The 21,730-nt window shown below is 43.2% G+C and overlaps 1 protein-coding gene across 1 annotated transcript in view; it reads right to left on the reverse strand.

Moving 5' to 3' along the window:
* The window catches only part of kdrl (kinase insert domain receptor like), a 222,310-nt gene that overhangs the window by 105,881 nt on the left and 94,699 nt on the right, over positions 1-21,730 (reverse strand). Inside the window, exons 5-8 of the mRNA XM_068047355.1 lie at positions 16,843-17,002; positions 15,123-15,262; positions 12,404-12,563; positions 8,006-8,123 (exon numbers count right to left, since the gene is read on the reverse strand). Coding sequence (XP_067903456.1) covers positions 8,006-8,123; positions 12,404-12,563; positions 15,123-15,262; positions 16,843-17,002 — 578 coding nt within the window. The remainder of the gene's footprint in view (positions 1-8,005; positions 8,124-12,403; positions 12,564-15,122; positions 15,263-16,842; positions 17,003-21,730) is intronic.

Genomic DNA, 21,730 nt, shown 5'->3' on the forward strand with positions numbered 1-21,730 from the left:
TTTACCTTCACCCCTGTTACAGAATTAATAACTGAGCAAAGCTGATACACAGCTTTAAGAAGTGTTTAATACTGACACATGACTTTGTTTTTCTTACAATTCATTGTCTGGAAAATGAATTAAATATTTTCTGAAGTATCTTGGAATTGATCTTGTTTTTGTACATAAATGGCAGCAGGAGTGGATATATTGGGCTGAATTTTACGCCGCCTCAGCGGGGCGGATGGTGGCGTGGGGGAGGATAGGGTCGGCAGCATAAAATTGAGTGGGAGGCAGGAGGCCTACCCGCCCTGCTCCCACCTCCAGTCAACTTTACGGTGGTCGAGGGTGGGGGGAGGGGAAACGGCCCTCTCGCCCAGGCCAATCAAGGTCATTAAGTGGCCACTTAAGGGCCCTCGCCTGCCTCCACGGATATTTTACCTGTGGCAAGCGGGCGTGCTGGGGATGTGAAAGGCCACCCAGTGATAGCTGCTGGCCTTTTCGCACACCGTGGGGTGGGGGGGGGGGGGGGGGCGGGCCATGGCAATTGAGCACAGAGAGCCTGATTGAGGGCCGCCCCCACTTCCTAACCTACCCCCTTGACCCAAGACGTCCCCCCTCCCCCCAAATGACCACTCTAGCCTTATCAGGGCACGACCGACCTCACTCGTGAGGCATGCCCAACTTACCCTCCCTCCTGGCACCATGGTGTCGGTTGGGCTGCAGTCCCAGCAGTGGCCACCGCTCCTAGTGGATGATCGGCCCGATGATTGGCTGGCAGCTCACCGAGGCAGGACTTCCTTCCTCAAGTGGGTAGAAGTCCCGCCTCGGGACAATTAAAGCCCGGGGACCCGTAAAATGCAGGATTGATCCCCGGGCTAGGTGGAAGCGGGGTCGCCACTGACTTTTATGTTGGTGGCAAATACCCGTCTGCCTAAGTTAAAATCCAGCCCATTGTTCTGATTAACTGCGAATGCTGAATGATTCCTTAAAGGAACTTCTGAAACTTCTCAAGTATGACTCAGTTTTTTTTTGTTTTATTAACTGATACTGTTTTATTTTTGATTTTCAAAGCTATTGTGCTTAATCTCAGGAGTTTACTTATAGTCAGGAAACTGACTTCAAATCGCAATTTCCTTCTGTAGGTTTTAGCTAAAGTGCTAGTCTCATTGATTTAGGGTGTTTGTGGGCATAATCATTTCTTGCAACTGCAATAATCTCTTGTTTGGAAAAGTACACTACATAGAGGTAGAGAAATCATGCTATAAACATGTCCTGTTTATATTTTCATATTCATCTTGTATAAAACAGTGCCTGCCTCTATGTATAAAAACACTGTGGCCCTGACATAGGATGGGGACTGCACCACTAGTGTAAGTCCAGCAGAGTGGAACCCCCATCTGGCTGACGGTGACACTATTCCTTACTTGGGTGGCTGGTTATTTGCAAGTCCAGAGTGGGTGTTTTGCACTTGCAAAGGTACTTCAGTGATGCCCATCCCAATTGTCTAGTGGATAGCAGAGCGGCACAAAAAAAACAATCTGACAATAGGACACCAAAGTCGGGAAAGGGCTCACATAAAGGATAATGTAAGTGGAAGTTTTGCTTCTTAGAGACTGACTTGGAGGCATTTCAAAAGTAATTGATTGATTCTTCCCTATTATTGGAGCTTCTGAAGCCTTTTTTCTGGGTTTCAGCAGACTGCACACCAGCTGGCATTAAATTTGCTGTAGACTCATAAGGGTAGGATGGGAAGAATTTCTTGATATGTGATGGGCCAAGGGTAGATTTTAAAGGGACATTACAAATGAGGCAGAAACGTGACTTAGGAGGGTTGTACCTCAAATTCCTGGCCCTTTTGGGCAGAAATAACCCCTTCTGCCCTCTTGGGCCCTAAGAATTTTGAGGCCTGCTTCCTTAACTGTTAAAGGGAGTGGAAAAATTGGTCAAAATTTCCATTCCGGATCAGTATCCAGTGATCCTTGATGGAATGCGCCTATGTGTGGATGTTACGTATGGCCCGAGCGGGGTCAGCTGTAGTGCTTTCCACATTTAAATAGTCTGTTGACAATCACTTTCAGGGCCAACATGCAAAGAAATGCGAGTGGGGTGATGTATAGAGGGCTCTGGACACCTGTAGAAACAGATCCCATCATTGGTCGACACATCTTGGAGAGGAGTGGAAAAAACCGAAAAAAGTGAACCATTGCTTCCATTATAACAAAATACTTGCAGAAAGGCCAATGAGGGGCAAGGTAGCTTCAGTGGCAGTGCTGCTTGACTCTCAGTCAGGTGCTCCTGGTTATAGTTTCAGGCCACTTTGGTTGAGTGAGTTTCAACAGCTCTCAATATCAACAAACTGGATGGGAAGCTACATGTTGATGGTCCACTGTGTATTTGAGAGGCTATATTGGGAATACTTGCAGAATTAACCAATTAAAGTACACCTACCAGTTGCCAATCACAAAGCTACTCTGATAAGATGCCTGCGCTACAAGACAGTACCATCTTCTCTGCTTAATAAAGCCACTTGGGAAATATGACCGTTTGCCCAGTGAGAAACCCCCAAAAAAAACATTAAAAAATTACCATTCAGCACGTATCAACTATTATTTCACCAGGTATTTTGTAACTATGATTAGTGATTTTGGCAGTAATTGGCGGTGTGGCTAAAAGCTGTACTTTATCTATAACTGGGATGATGATGGGTCTGGAAGAATTTCCTTCAACAGTCGTCGGATAACTACCCTTCTGGCTTGAAACTGGAGAGGCCATTTATTTTTTGAGCAGGCTGTCTGATGTCTGAAAGATCTTTTTTAAAAATTAAAATCCATTATTGCAGAGGATATTAATGAGCTGGTCAACCTTTTTGATTAATTCTCATCGTCAACAAAGCAAGTCTCAAAACTCAAGTCATGATCCTACTACCGTGAACCTATCTCACATTTGGGCTTGGCAAAAGGTGGAAACCCTACCAGAAAGATATTGGATAAGAAAGTACATATGTAGTCAGCTGGAACAACTTAGCGATCAGGTCCCTGAATTTTTCTGTGGTTTCACATAACACCCAAGTGTCAGCTCATTCAGTTGGTAGCACTCTTGCCTCTGAGTGAGAAGGTTGTGGATTCAAGTCCCAATTCAGAGATTTGAGCATGAAAAACTAGGCTGACACTCCAGTGTAGTACTGAGGGAGTGCTGCAATGTTAGAGGTGCCATCTTTTGGATGAGTTGTTAAACTAAGACCCTTGTCTGCTCTCTTAGATGGATGTAAAGAATTTAACTGCATTATTTTGAAGAAAATGAGGGGACTTATCTCTGGCATCCTGGCCAATGTTTATCCTTGAATTAATATCACTAAAAAACAGATTATCTTGTCATTATCCCATTTGTTTTTGTGGGAGCTTGCTGTGCACAAATTGGCTGCCACATTTCCTATCTTACAACAGTGACTACACTTCAAAAAGTACATCATTGGCTGTACAAGACTTTGGGAATACCTGAGGTCATGAAAGGTGCTATATAAATGCAAGTCTTTTTTTTTCTTTTATCTCCCAGTGGAATTTTGGTTAACCCCATGAGAACTGGCATCGGTGACCATTTTTATCCAGGTGTTCTGCCAATCACCTGCTGGAAAAAATTCCAGGTGCACCTGCCAAGACTCATCCTGTTTTTGATCCTTCAAGGCTGGTTTTGCATTTTTTCCACTAAAATCCACAATTAACATTCAAGGTAAGGTTGTTGAGGGCAAAGTTGAGGCTTCTGCTGTGATGATTGTGGGGAGATTGTGGCTTCCTATAACATAAGAACATAAGAATTAGGAGCAGGAGTAGGCCATTTGGACCACTTAACCTGCTCCGCCCTTCAACATGATCATGGCTGATCTTCTAGCTCAATTCCACCTTCCCACACTATCCCCAAATCCCTTAATTCCCTTACTACCCAAAGATCTATTGACCTCTGGCTTAAATATACTAAATCACTGAACATCCACAGCTCTCTGGGGTAGAGAAATCCAAAGAATCACAACCCTTGGAGTGAAGAATTTCTCCTCATCTAGGCCGACCATTTATTCTGAGCATGTGACCCCGTGATCTAGATTCCCCAGCCAGGGGAGACATTTTCTCAACATCTACCATGTCAAGTCCCTTAAGAATTTTATGTTTCAGTTCTATCACTTCTCGTTCTTCTGAACTCCAGGGAATATAGGCCTAGTCTACTCAATCTGTCCTCATTGGACAATCTCCTCATCCCTGGAACTAGTCTCGTGAATCTTCATTGCACTCCCTCTAGGGCAGGTATATCATTCCTTACATAAGGAGACCAAAAGTGCACACAGTGGGCTGAATTTAGTGTGGCCTTTTGGGGCAGGAATGGTGGTGTGAGGGCGGCGGGGGGGGGGAACGCAGAGAATTGCGTCAGAAGTATCCGTCCAGAAATCTGATGTCGTGACGTCAGTTCTCAATTTAGTCAGCGGCGGGAAAGCATCAAGCTGGCATAGCCGCCCCAACGTGACAGCAATGCAATTTAAATTGCTGAACCCTTAGTTTTAATACATTAACATCTAATTCATTGTGATTCAGTGGGGGGCTTGGAAATAATTGCGGCCCTCGCATGCCTTCAGGTTCCCAGCCATTGAAAGCTGGCAGTGCCAAGGCAAAGCCTCAGTGCCCTGACAGGTAGGCAGCCTTGACCAGGACTGCACTGAGGAAGAGGGGGATGTGGAGGCCATTATCGGCCTATAGTGCTGTGCGCTTTGCAAGGAGGTCATAGTCTCGAGTGGTCTGCAAGGGGCGGTCGTGATCTCTGGTGGGAGTGCCGGCTGAGCAGGGTCTCTGCTGGGAGTGTTGGCTGAGCAGGGTCTCTGCTGGGAGTGTCGGCTGAGCAGGGTCTCTGCTGGGAGTGTCGGCTGAGCAGGGTCTCTGCTGGGAGTGTCAGCTGAACAAGGTCTCTGGTGGGAGTGTTGGCTGAGCAGGGTCTCTGCTGGGAGTGTTGGCTGAGCAGGGTCTCTGCTGGGAGTGTCGGCTGAGCAGGGTCTCTGGTGGGAGTGTCAGCTGAACAAGGTCTCTGGTGGGAGTGCTGGCTGAGCAGGGTCTCGGCTGGGAGTTCCAGTTGAGCAGGATCTCTGGTGAGAGTGTCAGCTAAGCAGGGTCTCGGGTGGGAGTGCTAGCCAAGCAGAGTCTTAGGTGGTCTGCAAGTGGGGGCTTGGTTTTGGGTAGCTGTATCAGCTGTCCAAACTGTTGGTTGAGAGGGACGGGTACCCATACTGCTGGATGAGAGGGTCAGCAATCAGCAAGGGTGGGCACTGAGGGTCACCAGAGTCCGCTGGGAGAAGTAGAAAAGGCACAGCTGCCAAGGCAGGGTCATCTCTGCATCGACAGCACTCTGGAAGCCCACTGATCACCTGGCCTCATACACCCTGTCATTTTGGAACCCCCTGGCCTGATGCGGCGCCTCTGACAGAGGGAAGGTCAGGAGGCAACTGTGCCTGCCCATGAAGCTTCATGATGAGAGCAGAAGCAGCCGACCTGCGCCAGAGAGTGTACCGGACTCGAATCAGCTACCTCCAAATATCCGAGCAGCATTGTCAGTGAAGACTATGGCTTTCCAAGGAGGCCATCACTGACACGTGCAAGCTGCAGGACGAGTGACCACTTATGGGATTTGGGGGTCACCCTGTGCCAGTGCCCCTGAAGATCATAGTGGCGTTAAACCTTTAACTCGACTGGAACTTTCCAGGGATCCACGAAGGACATGTGTGGTGTCTCCCAGGAAGCGGCCCACTGCTGCATCAAGGAGGTGACCAATGCTCTGTTCAACAGGTCCGGCGATTATGTGCACTACTGGACTGACCCTGACAGTCAGGCCGAGAGGGCCATCAGATTCAGGGCCATCGCTGGATTCCCCCAGGTGCAAGATGTGATTGATTGTATGCATGTGACCACCAAGGCTCCAAAGAACCAGCCAGCCACGCTCATCAATAGGAAGGGTTTCCATTCCAACAACATGCAACATTTGTTAATTCTTTCATGGAATGTGGGTAACATTGACAAGGTCAGCATTTGTTGCCCATCCCTAATTACCCTTGACAACTGAGTGGCTTGCTAGGTTATTTCAGAGGGCAGTTAAGAGTCAACCACATTGCTGTGGGTCTGGAGTCACATGTAGGCCAGAACAGGTAAGGACGGCAGATTTCCTTCACTAAAGGACATTAATTAACCAGGTGGGATTTTATTACAATCGATAATAGTTTCATGAGACTAACTTTCAATTCCAGATTTGTTTAATTAATTGAATTTAAATTCTGCCAGCTGCCATGGTGGATTTGAACCCATGCCTCCAGGGCGTTAGCATGGGCCTCTGGATTATTAGTTCAGTGACATTACTACTACACTATTGTCTCACCCAACTACTGAAAACGTTCCCTGCAGGTCTGTGTCTGCTTTCTGGGAAGCAGCCACAATGCTTACATACTTCGACAGTCCCAGGTGCCAAAGTTTTTCAGGTCTCCTGCGCGCCTTCAGGATGGATTCTTGGGGACAAAGGCTACCCATTGAAGACATGGTGACTAATGCCTGTGAGGAACCCTTGCAATGCAGCAGAGGAGAGATACAACACTTGCCATGGCTCCACCTGAGCTCCCATCGAGCAGGCCACCGGGCTAGTAAAGTTGAGATTCCATTGCATAGATCTTATGCCCCAGCGAGGGTTTTGTGTTTCATTGCTGTCTACTGTGCTCTGCACAATCTAGTACTGCATAGGAGAGGCCTTGCATAACGAGGGCATGATTGAATGACTCCCCTCCACCAACGAGGAAGATGCAGAGGAGGGCGATGAGCAAGCAGCACTGGATTTGAAGTCCTTGCACCAGAGGCTAGGCAGATCAAGTGACATGCCAAGGAGGAAAAAGACAATCTCATACTTACCTGCTTACCCGCTTCAAGCCACCATGATGGCCATCCAGAGTGAAAACAATATAGACTCAACTCAATGCAGTCTGTCGCCTCCTTTCCATTTGTGTTCCATGCCTAGCACTCAGCTGAACCACGAGCTATGGCCCATGGGAGAGACTATTCAAATGAGGGCTATGCCTCCATTGGCATTCCACTAAGGGGGAAGGGTGAGGTCAGCAGCTCACAATTAACGCATGATAGAATAATCACTTTTACACAATGAAAATTAATTTCAAGAACAAAAGAACTTTATATGATAAAGAACTTTATATGATAAAGCAAATGTCAAATTTCAAACACCCGTGAAACCTCAAATGTCTCGAGATGGCTTTGTTTATATGTTTACGAGTGGTTCTATGAAGTGTCAGCCCAGCGCTCGTCATGCCAACCATGCGTGACGTAAATCTCCAGAGGTGAACTGTATGTCGAGGGAAGATAATCCTCAGTCTCTTGTGTGGAAAAAAAAGACTTTTATTTTAAAAACAGACTTTTGTTGGTATCTGTTTACCTCTCGTAAGTGTCTTGACAACCCACTCAAAAAACTGTACTGTTTGGTCCAGCAACAGACATGGCAACAAGCTGCAACTCTCTTAGGTTGTGAAGTTTAAAATTAAAACAACGTTTCAACTAGTGTGGTACTAAGCCACACAGATCAGGAGGCTCACAAGTTCAATCCCTGGCCTGTGCTGAATTCACTGCTTCCTGTCAGGAGATTGGTAAATGGCTATGAATAGCCTCAGCAATCTGGGCTAGGTAGATGAAAAATCAACCAGGGGTCCAGCTTCTAATCATTGTCCAGTGATTCCAGCTGGAAAGTACATATGCAGCGAGTTGGGTGGAGAGAGTATTGCCTGACACTAGTAGTGTTTTATGAACAGCCTGTTGATCTACGTTATCTAGAATTAAACATCAAGAATAGTCATTTGGAAAAAGATGCCACTGTGGAACTATATCCAAGTATATCATCACCTTCAGGAAAAGATGAGAGAAAATTGGCAAAGTAAAAAAAAAACTCTTAAATCAATATGCTAATGAAAAAGTGGGATTTGTGGAAAGATCAGAATGATGGACTTTACCAGGACACTTCTGGAATCGGGAATGCGTTGACTTTCACAGATAGTTTCACAGGCTTTTCTCCAGCTAATATGTCCAAAGCGTTGCCTTTTTTGAATTCTGCTTTAATAAAAGGCTTATCTGCAATGGGAAGAGAAAAACAAAACTATGAGGAAACTAGTAATAATATGTTGCTGAATAAATGAAGTTTAGGTTGAATGAAACCAGTTGTACTGCAGATAATGTGGGGTAGAACTGACGCTGTCACTCTGGGGTTTCTGCCGAGGTTATGTTGGACATCTGGGCAACCCTCACAGAAATGCCAAGGTGTTTACATTTAGTTTTACAGTAATTTGAAAATGTTCATCATTTTTATTGTTTTCAGGAATGTACTTTACAGCAGCTAAAGCACCTAAAAGTGTAGCAAGGAATAGAACTTTGAGCAACTCCACTGTGATTTTTTTCATCTTATGTATAACATGTCAACAGAGAAGATGATGTGCATACGTAAGCCAGCAGAAAGTTCTACACCTCTGTTATTATATTCAGGACACAATTGCAAGCAGCCTCTTGCCTGAGGAATGCTTAAAGGAAGGGTCTGCATCCCCAATTCATCATATGGTAGGCTGCATGGACAATTGCTTAGTACAGGTCAAGTACTTCCTGAAAGGAAGAATAAATATTACGCGACCTAAAAGCTGATTGGCAGCCCTTGCTTTCTCTTCCTGGACACTATGAGGGGATGCGTAAATAGCACTGAATTCTGGCACTGATAATATCCGTAGACTGTTTTGGAATCAAGGAGGCACATGAAACAAATCTGGATGGATCAAATATTAAGGGGAATTTGGTCACAAGTGATGCCTGGGCTGATTTGTGAGTCGCACCATGCCGAATGCTCACAAAGGTAAGGGTTGTAAAAACTGGAAAATGGAATACTTCCTGTTTCAGGCAGCCAATAGCAGCATTAAGTACAACCAGGTTGGTGCTGTGCTGCAATCTAGAATGTCTTTCCCTCAGGCACCTCATTGACATGATTTGATGAGAGGGAAGGTTGGAGAGTTCCAAGCAGTTCCATTCATTTCAGAAGGGATCAGTACTTTGCACTGGTTTGAAGTCAACTGATTGATTGCTGTCTGATTCTGGGAAGCTGTCTACTAACTGAGCATATAGCCATATCAAGCCTGCAGAGGGGCTTTCATTCTGGACTTGAAACAGCTCCAGATCAGTTCCCAGGTTGCTCTGTATGTTGGCCCATATTACAATGAATAGAAAAGCAAGATACGGTAGATGTTGGACAATTCACTATGGATGCTGTTTTTACGAAAGGTTATCAACTTGAAATGTTAACTAGTTTCGCTCTCAAAAATGCTGCCAGATTTAACGAGCACTTTCAGAATTTTTTTGTTTTTATTTCAATAAATGGAGCTGCTTCGGCGTGCTGGTGTAACCATCAGAGTCAAAGTGAATCTGACATGTGGATAGAAGTGGCCCCCGACTGATAAGGCAAATTTAAGTTGAATTAAGTAGTAAACACATATTTTGCACAGACTCTGGTAGACTACTTTGAATAGAAGGCATTTAACCCAGAATTTCCTTTTCATTTCATAAATAATAACTATTGCAAATGCATCTCCCATGATGCTGCTCACATGACAGACTGCATAGCATTTGGATGGAGAATGGGGCATGGAACACGATTTGGCAGGGGAAATCAACTGCTGGAGTGGATCATGGATTAGTATCTTAGTTGTAGCATAGATGGAGCAGGATTATTTTCTGCGAGTTCGCAAATGAGACTGGGAAAGTTGCTATCAATACTGAAATTACAAAATTTTTGTTAGGTAGGGACATGCAGTTAAGATGGCTAAATGGAGTTGAAGTACAGCTCAGCCATGATCAATTTGAATGGCAGAGCAGGCTCCCAGTAGTGCTGCCGATATTGCTGAGCTGCTGGCCCTGTGATTGGCTGACAGCTCTTGGAGGCGGGATCCCCTTCTTTAATGGGACTTAGACAGAAAGCAATGGAGGAGGGAGCATGAAAAGGCCGAGACGGGGTTCTCTCCGCCTTTTCAGCCCGGCACCAGGAGCCTCATTTCCGACACAAAATGCAGCCCAACAAGTTACCTCTGGAGTCCCCAGTTATCTATCTCTTAACCAAATGATGTCCCTCAGCAACTTTGTCCATAAACACAATGTCAGATTCCACATATATGCTGACAACACCCAGCTCTACCTCACCAGCACCTCCCTTTAACCCCTCCACTGCCTATAATTTGTCACACTGCTTGGGAGGAATTTTATGCTTTCCCCTGGCTTCAGATTGAACTACCTCACTTTCAAACATAATGTGAAATTCTACCATATTATGGTCACTCATCCCTAAAAGTTCTTTTACAACAAGATTATTAATTAGCCCTTTCTCATTACATAATACTAGATCTAAAATAACCTGTTCTCTAGTGAGTTCCTCAACCTACTGTTCTAGAAAGCCATCCCTAGCACACTCCAGAAACTCATCCTCCACAGCATTTGCGCTCATTAGGTTTACCGAGTCGATGTGCAGATTGAAGTCACCCATAATTACTGTATTACCCATGCTAGGTGCTTCTCTAATCTCCTGATTAATACCATGCCCCACACTACCACTACTGTTTGGTGGTCTATAAACAACTCCTACCAATGTCTGCTGCCCCTTGCTGTTTCTTAGCTCCACCCAAACTGATTCTACATTCTGTTCTTCCGATCTGAGATCCTCTTTTACTAATGTACTGATTCCATCCCTTATTATCAGTGCAACACCACCTCCTTTTCCTTTTTTCCTGTCCTTCCTAAATGTTGAATATCGATGAATATTCAGTTCCCAGTCTTGGTCACCCTGTAGCCATGTTTCCGTAATGGCAATTAGATCATACCCATTTGCCTCTATTTGTGCCTTTAAATCATCTATCAGTTAAAGAGCTGCTGGCCTCTCATTGGCTGGCAGTCTTCAGATGGCGGGCCTTCAATCGCTGAGGTCCTTGATCCCATGGACGGCCCACCATTGTCCAGTTTAGTGCCTAATTGGTGCTTAATTTGGCAGGTCTCCCACAGAAGGGAAGACGCGGGGTTCTTGATGACACTTTTGCCGGAGGTCGAGACCCCCATCACCTGGATAAAATCCCAGCCCTTGTTCCATGTCCAGTACTGGATGTGCAGAAATTTCCTTGAGCTAATTATTGGGAAGACTGAAGCCATTGCCTTTGGTCCCTGCCACAAACTCCATTCCCTAGCCACTGACTCCATCCATCTCCCTGGCACAGTGCGGGGTGGAAAGGGGGGTGGTGGTCCGAGGCTGAACCAGACTATTTGCAACTTTGGTGTCGTATTTGACATTGAGATGAGCTTCCAATCACATATCTGTTTCATCTCTAAAACTGCCTACTTCCACCTCCACAATATTGACCGATTCTGCCAAAGCCTCAGCTCTTCTGCTCTGAAAACCTCAGCCATGCTGTTGTTTCATCTAGACTTGATGATTTCAATGCTTGCTGGCTGACCTCCCATTTGTTATCCTCCATAAATTTGTTCATTCTAAGCTCTGCTGCTCCTGTCCTAACTCCCACCGAGTCCCATTCACATATCAGTCCTGTGCTCACTGACTTACTTTGGCTCCTGGTGTGGCAATCCCTCATTTAAAAAATGTTATCCTTGCTTTCAAATCCCTCCATAGCCTTGTCCCTCCCTATCTCTGTAGCCTCCTCCACCCTACAAGCCTTTGAGATCTCTGTGCTTCAGCAATTCTCTTGTGCATTCTCAATTTTAATTGCTCCACCATTGGTGGCCATGCCTTCAAGTGCCTGGGCCATAAGCATTGGAATTTCTTTCTTAAACCTCTCCACCTCTCTCTCCTCTAAGTTGCTCCTTAAATCCTACCTCTTTGTCCAAGCCTTTAGTTATCTGTCCTAATAGCTCCTAATGTGATTTGGTGTCAAACTGCTGTCTGATAATCACTTCTGTAAAGCGCCTTGGGGATGTTTTACTACGTTAAAGGTGCTATGTAAATGCAAATTGTTGTTTTTTTTGTTATATTGGTTGTCTCCAATATTAAGTATCAAGTCAAGATGAAATAATTGAAAACAATATGAAATGGTAAAGCAAAAAAAGACAAGCTGCCTAGAGACTTTAGAAGACACGAGCCATTCAATATTCCCCAAGGCTGAGTCAGAGTGGAAAATAGGTTTATTTTGCTTTATTAGCTTATTGTATAACCGGTCACCAGGACATACCAAGAAGTACCCAAGTGCGGAACAGGTTGACTCACTGCAGCTCTGTGAATGCCATTCCAAGTCATACAAATGAAATGTATTTAAAAGATCTACAATAACTTACCAATGACAAAACTCACCAATGACAATAACTCACCAATGACAATAACTCACCAATGACAATAACTCTAGTCCTGTTTTGCGATATATTTTTGTTTAATACTTTGCATATGTAGATTCCTTTGTCACTTCGCTGAACGTCTTTCAGGGTTAGAATACTGTGATATACAGGTGGGGTTTCACGCATTTTGTCAATAAAAATTGGCCGATTAGTCTGCAAATTAATAAAAAGAGTTATGCATTATAATCCCATTACCCAGTGCATAACGCTCCTCATGAAAACATTGCCTTTAAAAGGATTCATTTAACACATTGATATGCCTTCCTCCCTGAGCCACATATTGAGCATAGAAGCATCAGCAGATATTTAATTACTAATACTTGCTGTTTATGAATGCGTTAATTTTGTTGGGTAAAACTCGATAGCTGTTGAAAACGATTGCAGGGATCACGATGTGCGATTAACTTGTGCCAGTTGGCTTCTGATGCCAACTTCATGCTGCCTACCAATTTGCATGATTGCTATGTGCAGCCAGCACTAAACGTGCTGTTGGATAACTGCATGTCTCAGCAGGGGGGCTGCTAAAATTGTGAGAGGCTAGCATGAATTAAACTTAGCCTGCATTACGTCAAGCCATCTTGCATATCTTAAATGGGGATGCATTTTGGCTGGAGCAGGTGTTGGAAGTGGCTGGAGAAGAGATTCTGAGCAGGAAGAAGAGTGAATTATGGCACAGGGGAGAGAGCATGCTCCTCGGTTCTCTGCCATTGTTCTGGATGTCTTGGTGGAGGAGGTGGAGAGGAGAAGAGATGTGATTTATCCATGAGGGCCAGGAAACCCTCCAAGCAAACTTTGGCACAGCAGTGCAACCAGATAGCCATTGTGGTCATTCCCAGTGGTCAAGTCCTGAAGACCTGGATGCAGTGTCACAAAAGGTTCAATGACCTTGTGAATGGTCAAGGTCAGAGAATGCATTCACATTCCATATCTTAACAGCTGTACCAGTAGCCTCACACACTGCTCAATGCACTGCACACCCATCACTCACCTACCGCTAATCCCTATCAATCATCACTCAGACTTCACATTTATAGCTTCACCTCACCCTCACACACTTAGCACTGCTGCAAGGCTCACATCCACATCTCATGGCTTGCACACACTGCAAGTTATTCAATCATGACAGACAAATCACCAAAACACATTGCACCACACTCACTGACACAGTTCCCTGTCTCTTGCAGGACTAGGCGGAGCATGACTGCTGCCAGGGATACTGAGCATTGACCTGCATGATTCTCTGCATATGGTCGCACTCCAGATGAACATTGAGGGAATGGAATCCCTGTCACGTGTGGTATATCTCAAAGTTGTCATGTGGCACTTGCAAAATGATGTGTGTATAATCAATGGCACCCTGCACCATGGGGAAGCATACAATCCTTGCAAAGCCATGTGCTCGTTCTGTCTGCTTCTCTCTTGCAAGAAAGAATGAAATGTATTCAGCTCTCTTGGAATTCATAAACTCAGTAATCTTCCTTGTGCAATAGTGGATGGCACATTGGGAGATGTTGCGATTATCACCTGCTCCAGCCTGGAAGGAGCCCAATGCACATCACCATGGTCACCTTCACAGCTGCTGGCCATGCTGTCCTCACTTTGTTCGAAGGTTGAAGGTATGGCTGCAACTGTTGGCAGATTTCAGTGAAGACATCCTCAGTGAAATACAGGTGTCTGACTCAGTGCTCCTTGCTGAGGTTCAGGTAGGAGAATTGCCCCCTGAACACCCTGGGCTGATATGGCCTCCTGCTGAGAGCCCATTTCCTCCCTTCTCTTCCTTCCTCTTCCAGCAACTTTCCCTGCTCTGTGTTGCCTCTGTTCCTTCTTCTTTCCATGCTGTAGACCCAGGGGAATGTATACTAGTGCACTCATGTCTGGGAACAAGTGGTTTGTGCAGAGTCCTTGAAGTCAGGACAAAATCCTTCAGCATGTGCCACACCTCTCCCTGTAGACTTTGGCAACTTTAAAGAACTCTAGAAACCACTAAACACTTCTACAATTGCAGCAACAGTCAGTAGAAATTAATCAGCAACTAATCTGAAAGTAGCTGATGATCCATTTTAAGAGCACTGATGGGGGATCCTTTCTGCTGCTGAATAAATGTTCAGCTGTGCGTGTTTAAGAGAGGGCGTTAGATGGAGTGTTGTGCTCCAAATTTGCAGTGCTGGTGTCAAATCAGTGTTATTTGCTGATTGACATCATGATCTTCCTACTCTGCATACTTCCAGCAAATGCTCCCTGCTGATACCCTTACCTAAATGGCATCTGGCCCATCTTGCAACACAAGTATGAGCGCGTACTGCCCTTAGTCTTTTATTATCTGTAAAGCTTATCAACACAAACTGTAGTAACATGTCAAAAAGACTTCTGTTAAAAAAATCTGAATGAAATTTTGTGCCATTATGACGTTTCCAGATTGTATGGAATTGAAGGTTTTCACTCAAAACTTACTATTGGCCTTATTAGTAGATGAAGGCTCAACATGTTCAGATTGCATTCCTCTGATATTTTAATGCGGATATTAACACGCTTATTTTAAACGGATTATCCCTTTGCTAAAGTACCACATGGAGGAATGTCAAATGAACATGTTAAAGTGTTCACCTGCAAATTGTGTTAGCAGTAATCTTGAAGTTTTTGCACCGAAATATTCATAAAAGCTTTCAGAAAATCTGGTAAATGTAGTTCAAGATGACAAGAGTCAGAACTTACCGCTTTGCTGGGGTACTCCCACTGAAATTCAGGTCTGGCATTCCAAGGCATCTTCACTATGCACTTAATAGACAGTGTATGCCCAGATAGCACCTTGATTTTTGCACTGGTATTAAGGTGAACATATTTCACCCCTTCAACTGAAGAAAAGGTCAAATATAATATATCATAATAAGCAATGCTAATAAAGTACAATAATCAAGCACTTGGCCTTGGATTTTAAAAGCTTTCAGGGGTTATAACACAAATGCCAAAGGAGCGATATGGCATTTTCCATCTTTGCTGTGGTGGCAATTTGACCCATCAAGTTCCAGTTGTACTGCTGAAAATATTTAGTTGAACAAACTGGAAGTGAGATAGTGGATGTTAATTGTATATTCATTTTATCTAATTGTATGCAGGTGGTTTGCATTAACTGGGGATTCACTTGTGCCCTTATAAATAGAAACAGACTGAAACTGTGTCTGTTGGGTGAAGAGGTACATATTTTCAATGTGCATCTCTGTAAATATCTGCTTCTAAAAGTGTGTAAAGATTGGCTCCAGTTCTACCCTTCACCACTTTCTGGAGTAGAACAGTAGACGCTTTTGTTAGTGAACTTTTGTAGTCATCAAGGTAAATAATGTTAGTTAAGAGGCTTGAGATACATGTGTTCCAAGCAGTGTCAGGATGAGGCACGTTCAGGTTGAAGTAGAGCTATGGTCAGGTGCTAAATAACTTCCCCTCCACTCCTTCTCAGCAATGTGCTTTTATCCTAAATGTAGAAGAGCATTTCCTACTGCCAATGCAGCATTCCTTTTATTCTGGTACAGAATCTCTTTGGAGAGCTACAAACTATTCTCCTTCCCCCTAGGCTCTGGTTGTTGTGTGGATACCCTGGTGCAAGTTAGTTGAACAGCCGAAGCACATACTGCAAACAGCACTAAGGTTGAGAGGGCTGGAAGGGAAGATGAACTAAATGGTTAGTCCGTGAAAAGTTTGCATTTTAAAAGCATGTAGATTGTGAGGAGAAGAGAAGATTGAAGGAGATAGGGAGATACATAGTCTTGAGGTGTTGCTTATTAGATTAGTAGGCAGCGCAACAGATTTGATTTCAACACGACGACAACAGGGGGAAGAGAAAATACTTTGTGTAAGTGCATCAAAATGATAAGGGAAAACTTTAATTCTTCCCTGATTGGCAGGAAAGGAACTGGGGAGCAGTTAAAATGGAATGGCTCCACTTCCTGCTTTGTTCTCACTGATTTGGCAGCGGATGAGTCTCCCCTCGAGTCCTTGACATATATTATAATCCAACAGCATCTTAACCTGTTCCTGAGCTGCAACTGCCCCACCAGGCCAGTGAGGTTCTCTAATGCAAGTTAAAAATCTTTCCTTTGTGGTGCTGAAAGGAGCAAGAATGCTCTGTCATGGACTCCCCAGCCCCAGCCACAACACGCTCACAACACACTTTCTCCTGAACGCACCTTGCTGCCAGCAGCCTTCCCTTGATGCCGATGGGTGGCCTCTGTGCAGGCTCGATCTATGATCCCCTCCCAACTGGTGAGCTGTGCCTTTGCACCCAAAACAGGCAAGTGGCCGACCAATGCCATTCAAATGAGGCCTGGCAGTTAAAATTAACCAGGCCTGTGACAAAGACTCAGAGGGGGTAACTGTCCACTCTTATTGGTGTCTTGCAGGGATTTGAATTAACTCTCAAAATTCAGAAGGAAGTACTTACCTTCTTTATGCATCAGAAAGAAAGACTGGAAAGTTTGATTATCGATCTTGGTTCTACATCGTAGCATGCCAGAGTGGATATGTTCTGGGTTTCGAATAATAAAGCCCTGCTTAGGATCCCATGTGCTATTTTCCCCATCAATTTCAAGGATGGTGTGATCCTGTATCAGGCAGAAATTATCATCTGTTAACTGAAGCTCAAAATAAACATTATCTCTCAGTGGTTTTATTAGGATATCCAGTATATATATATATATATGCTCTCGGTATGAATTATCATGTGAAAAGAATTGAACTTTTTGAAGGGTACCATTCAGGAATATCTCATGAATGGATAATGCACAATTTAATAATTTTAAATTTTTGATTGGATATAAGTAGATCAATAACTTTTGATACAATACATTTATAGAAGTTTGTACTCAGGCAAAGTTATAACCTTTTCAATTTATACTTGTTTTACATTTCTGTTCAAAGAAAAGAGAGAAAAATATAAAAGTATGAGTTTCATTTGATGCTCAGTTTCATTATAGCTACCTGGCATACAGAATCTTGAAAATCTACCTTTTTTTCTTTTCTAGTCTACCATATTCTTCCTCCCTTCACTATCTTCTGTACATTGTCAAGTCCTCCATTGGGTTCTAGGGTCAATTTAAAATGCCTAGACTCTCTTATAGCTTGTGATTGTGCCCACTAGACATTCTTGGAGATGTGGAAGAGGCGTACTCATATACTCGGGACATCCTGTGGCAGTACTGGTGGACCAGGAGGACTTAAGGGAGAGCTCCAGGAAGTAACCAGACTATTTTTAGGATGAAGAGCTGGAATGACCTCTGGAGGGGTGACTTTTGCTGGATGCTGAAGTATGTGGAGAGGACTGAAATCATGCACATGTGTCATAGAGGGAAGTAAATATGTCTATGTTTCCTTCTGTGCAAGTGGGAACATGGCCTTCCATATAGGTACCCTGCTTTGAGTTCATTAAAATATCTGCCTGATTCAGCTGCACAGATTATTTCAGTGTAGCCATACCAACACTGTCAACTAGAATACCCAGGTTAAAAGATGTCACATCAGAAAATAGACATTTTTGGGAATCCATTAGTCACAGCCATAATGTGAAAAACATTTATCTGACCAGTGTTACATAAACTAAAATACAGGAATCACATTTTAACTGATAGTTTTTATTTCAATTTGAAATACAGTTTTAAACATTAATATTTTAGTTCCTTTTGTATTCCTTCTCTTGAAGTACAAATATGTCTTGAGAAAATAGAATATGAATGATATTTACTTTGAAAAGTTTTCTGCGAGAAACTGATCACAGCGGTTCCCTACCGAAAGTTAAAAAAGGACCGGAGGTCCCATTCAATTAGTGCCCGGAGTTTTACAGTGAAAATAAAGCATTTTATAACTTGAGAAAATGAAATTAATTTAAACTTTCCCTTATTTTCCAAACGTACGAATACTTAATGTAACTGATAGCTTCCCCCCATGTTCATAGCTTCTTTGAAACTTGAGTAATGAAACCATCATCCAAAATTTCACTCTCTGATGGTATTCTTTCAGGTATATACATACATAAAAGAAATGCAGTTGTTCTAACCATTCATAATACATTAAAAATGTATGCACATGAAACAATTACAAAATGATATGTACTTGTGGTGCTATAACCTACAGGGTTACAGACCAAGAGCTGGAAGGTAGGATTAGGCTGGATAGCTCTTGTCCAGCTGGCACAGACACGATGGATGGAATGGCCTCCTTCTGTGCTGTAAATTTGTCTATGTTTCTATCAAACTCATACATGCACGGCAGTCTAAAAAATCAAGAGACAAAGCTGAACAACTAAAGTGAGAGTCAAGCCCTGAGCTCCTAAGCGAGGGTAGGCCTTTGAACTCAGAAGTTGAAGGATGCATTTTCAAGAGAGCATGGACAATGTTATGAGTAAATTTGAAGGTTTTTGTGAATTATGTCTTTGTTATGCTAAAAACCATATTTTAATGGTTACTGATAAGACAAGGTAGCATCACAGGACAACAGAAAATTACAGCACAGATGGAGGCTACTCGGCCCACCATGCATGTTGAAAGAGCAGTTGTGCTTATTCCCCTGCTTTTTGTCCATAACCTTGTAAGTTCCTCATGTTGGATGCATTCTCCAAAATATTTTGAGTAATTTCATTGAGTTCTCCTCTGTCTCACTAGCTGTTTTATAGGAAGCTCTTTGTTGATTTTTGATTGGTAGTTTTCATATCTACTTGCCACTTTCAATTAGTAATTTTTGAACATGCTTGTCACTTGTTCATTAGTAAATTTGAAGCCTTTCCGTAGAAATTTGTAACTTTTAATAAATATGATCTTTGAGCAAATCAGGTACAAGTGTTTGTGTAACATTTACATGACACTTTCTAGTACAATGCTTTGAAGGATGGTGGAAATTTAATACTTTATGCATAAGACACAAGACTTTTAATTCTATAGGTAATTTGTTTGTAGGGTTCTCAGTAATCCAGTATTGAAGGACAGAGCAATAGAAACCAATAGAAACTAGGATTTTTTATGATTGATACCATATTTACATTCAAGCCAAGTTTAGCAACTCAGTCTCTACTTATAAGTTTCATCTTGTAAAGTGGACCTATTTTTCAATTTACTCTTAACTAGTTGTTTTAAGTGAAGCATAGTGAGAACATACTCAAACTGAAACATCAAGGGAATGTCCAGAACATCCAAAAATTTGCATACTCAAATTAACATGTCATTACAGACATGACATTCCTTTTTTCTCCAAACTGGACTACAATGTCTTTTTGTTGGCAGCATCATTACTTTGATTTCTTTAGCTATTTGCACACCTCCATGAAATTGTCTCATAAATCTGCTTAAGCACTTGAATCATCAGCATGCCTCTCACCAGACTCTTTCCAAACTCTTTGCATTGCTGGGCACCCCATCATGCATGTTTTAAATAGAACCCGAGTTCAGTCTATTACCATATGTGTTGGGCAGTCTTCTGGATTTAAGGTGTACTCAGTTCAATTTCTGGATTTGTGAAGGATGTAACTGAACTAAAGAGGTCAGATGGCTGAAAATTACTGTCTGTGGTATAGGCTGTTTAATGCTTAGCATATTCGAATGAGCTATACTCTAATAGTGGTATTAACATATTAAAATAAATGGGTTAATATTGCCTTTAAAACAGTGGGTAGTGGAATGTAATAAGAATATGACAAGGACTTACCTACCAACAGTAAGCTTCTCATGGTTTATAAAAGTCATTACCATCCTACAATGTGCTCACATAGGTTAGAGTGCATCACAGGACAGAAGCATATTGAAAGGCTCAGGAGATGTCACTGCTTTCAAGAATGAAACTTCAGCAATTTACCAATATAATTTTAATCCATAGATATTTTACATCCTTACTATGCACAAGTACTATTTGTGTGTTACTCTTACACATTTTGGCCTGAATTTTAATCACACGGTGTGCTCTGCGACGGCGAGCTTACAACTCGGCGGCCTTCCGACACAGAAGTGCCGCCAAGGAGCCCCTGCAATATTACGTGCGGGGTTCATTTAAATGGAGGGGGCGGAGCGGCCGCCCCCGATGATGTAGAGAGGGCAGCCGCCGCATCCCCGGCAACAGTGCCGGCGCGATTTTTAAAGGGCTTTAAGCCCTTACAATTAATTTCAATATTTAAAGGTACGTAAGAGCAATTTTTATGAAGAAGTAATGAAGATGTGGAGGCCCTTCCCCAACCTCCACCAATAGTCATTTCATTGCCCGAATGACCAACAATTAGATTTTTCAAATACCCAAACTTAATCCCCCAACCTTCAATCTTTTGCCCTTCAACCCCTTCCCACCATCCCTACATCCAATCAAAATTGTTTTCCTCGCTCCTCCACCCCTCCTGCCCTGAAAATTTTATTCCTCCCCCCTCCCCACCAGGTTTGCGCCTCGGACCTCCATACGGAGTTCAATTTCGGTTGAAAGTGCAGAACTAGAGTAGTCAAGTAGAAAGGTAACACGCATCAAATGAGGATGGGAATGAGAAGTTCTTTCCCCATAATAGTGGATATGCGGAACAGATTTCCAATTAACATAATTAATTCCTGACTGAAGGTGTAAATTTATAGGAGCAGTGTTGAAAGCTTGATTGATAAATAAGGACAGAGCTAACTAAACATGGAAACCGGTGGATGTGCGTCGCTGCTGCAGAAAGCAACCAACAGGGTTGAGCAGTAGAAATTTGGGGAAGTATTGATCTTCTGTGGTTTTGCTTGATTACTTTGATTTCTTTGGCCAGGCGGCGGGGGAGCCGCACCAAGGTCCCCCCGCCGCCGGTAATATGCGGCGGGCCCTTCTCTACATAGTGGTTCGAGGCGGGCCTCCCCCCGCAGAATTTTATCTTACCCGCGGCGTCGAGGGGTTGGTAAAATTCAGCCCTTTGAGTTTATTTTGGTTTCTGGCAGGCTTTTTGCTTTGCTGATTGTATAGTGAAACAGGCAGATGATATCGGCCCACTACTGAATTGTGAATTTTCAACTAAACTCCTATTGAACCATGTGAAACTGAGTTTTATTTCATTTCATGTTACATAGAACACATTCACTAGCATTTGTTACGTTGACAAGGTCTAACAAGGTCCAATATCTTGAGGAAAAGTTCTGAAAAATTGTGCCCACCTTTCCTAAAGTAATCAAGCAAAACCACAGAAGATCAATACTTCCCCAAATTTCTACTACTCAAACCTGTTGGTTGCTTTCTGCTGCAGCGATACACGTCCACCGTTTTCCATGTTTAGTTAGCTCTGTCCTTATTTATCAATCAAGCTTTCAACACTGCTCCTATAAAGTTATGCCTTTAGTCAGGAA

Source organism: Heterodontus francisci, chromosome 15, assembly GCF_036365525.1.
Source record: "Heterodontus francisci isolate sHetFra1 chromosome 15, sHetFra1.hap1, whole genome shotgun sequence".
Taxonomy (NCBI): domain Eukaryota; kingdom Metazoa; phylum Chordata; class Chondrichthyes; order Heterodontiformes; family Heterodontidae; genus Heterodontus; species Heterodontus francisci.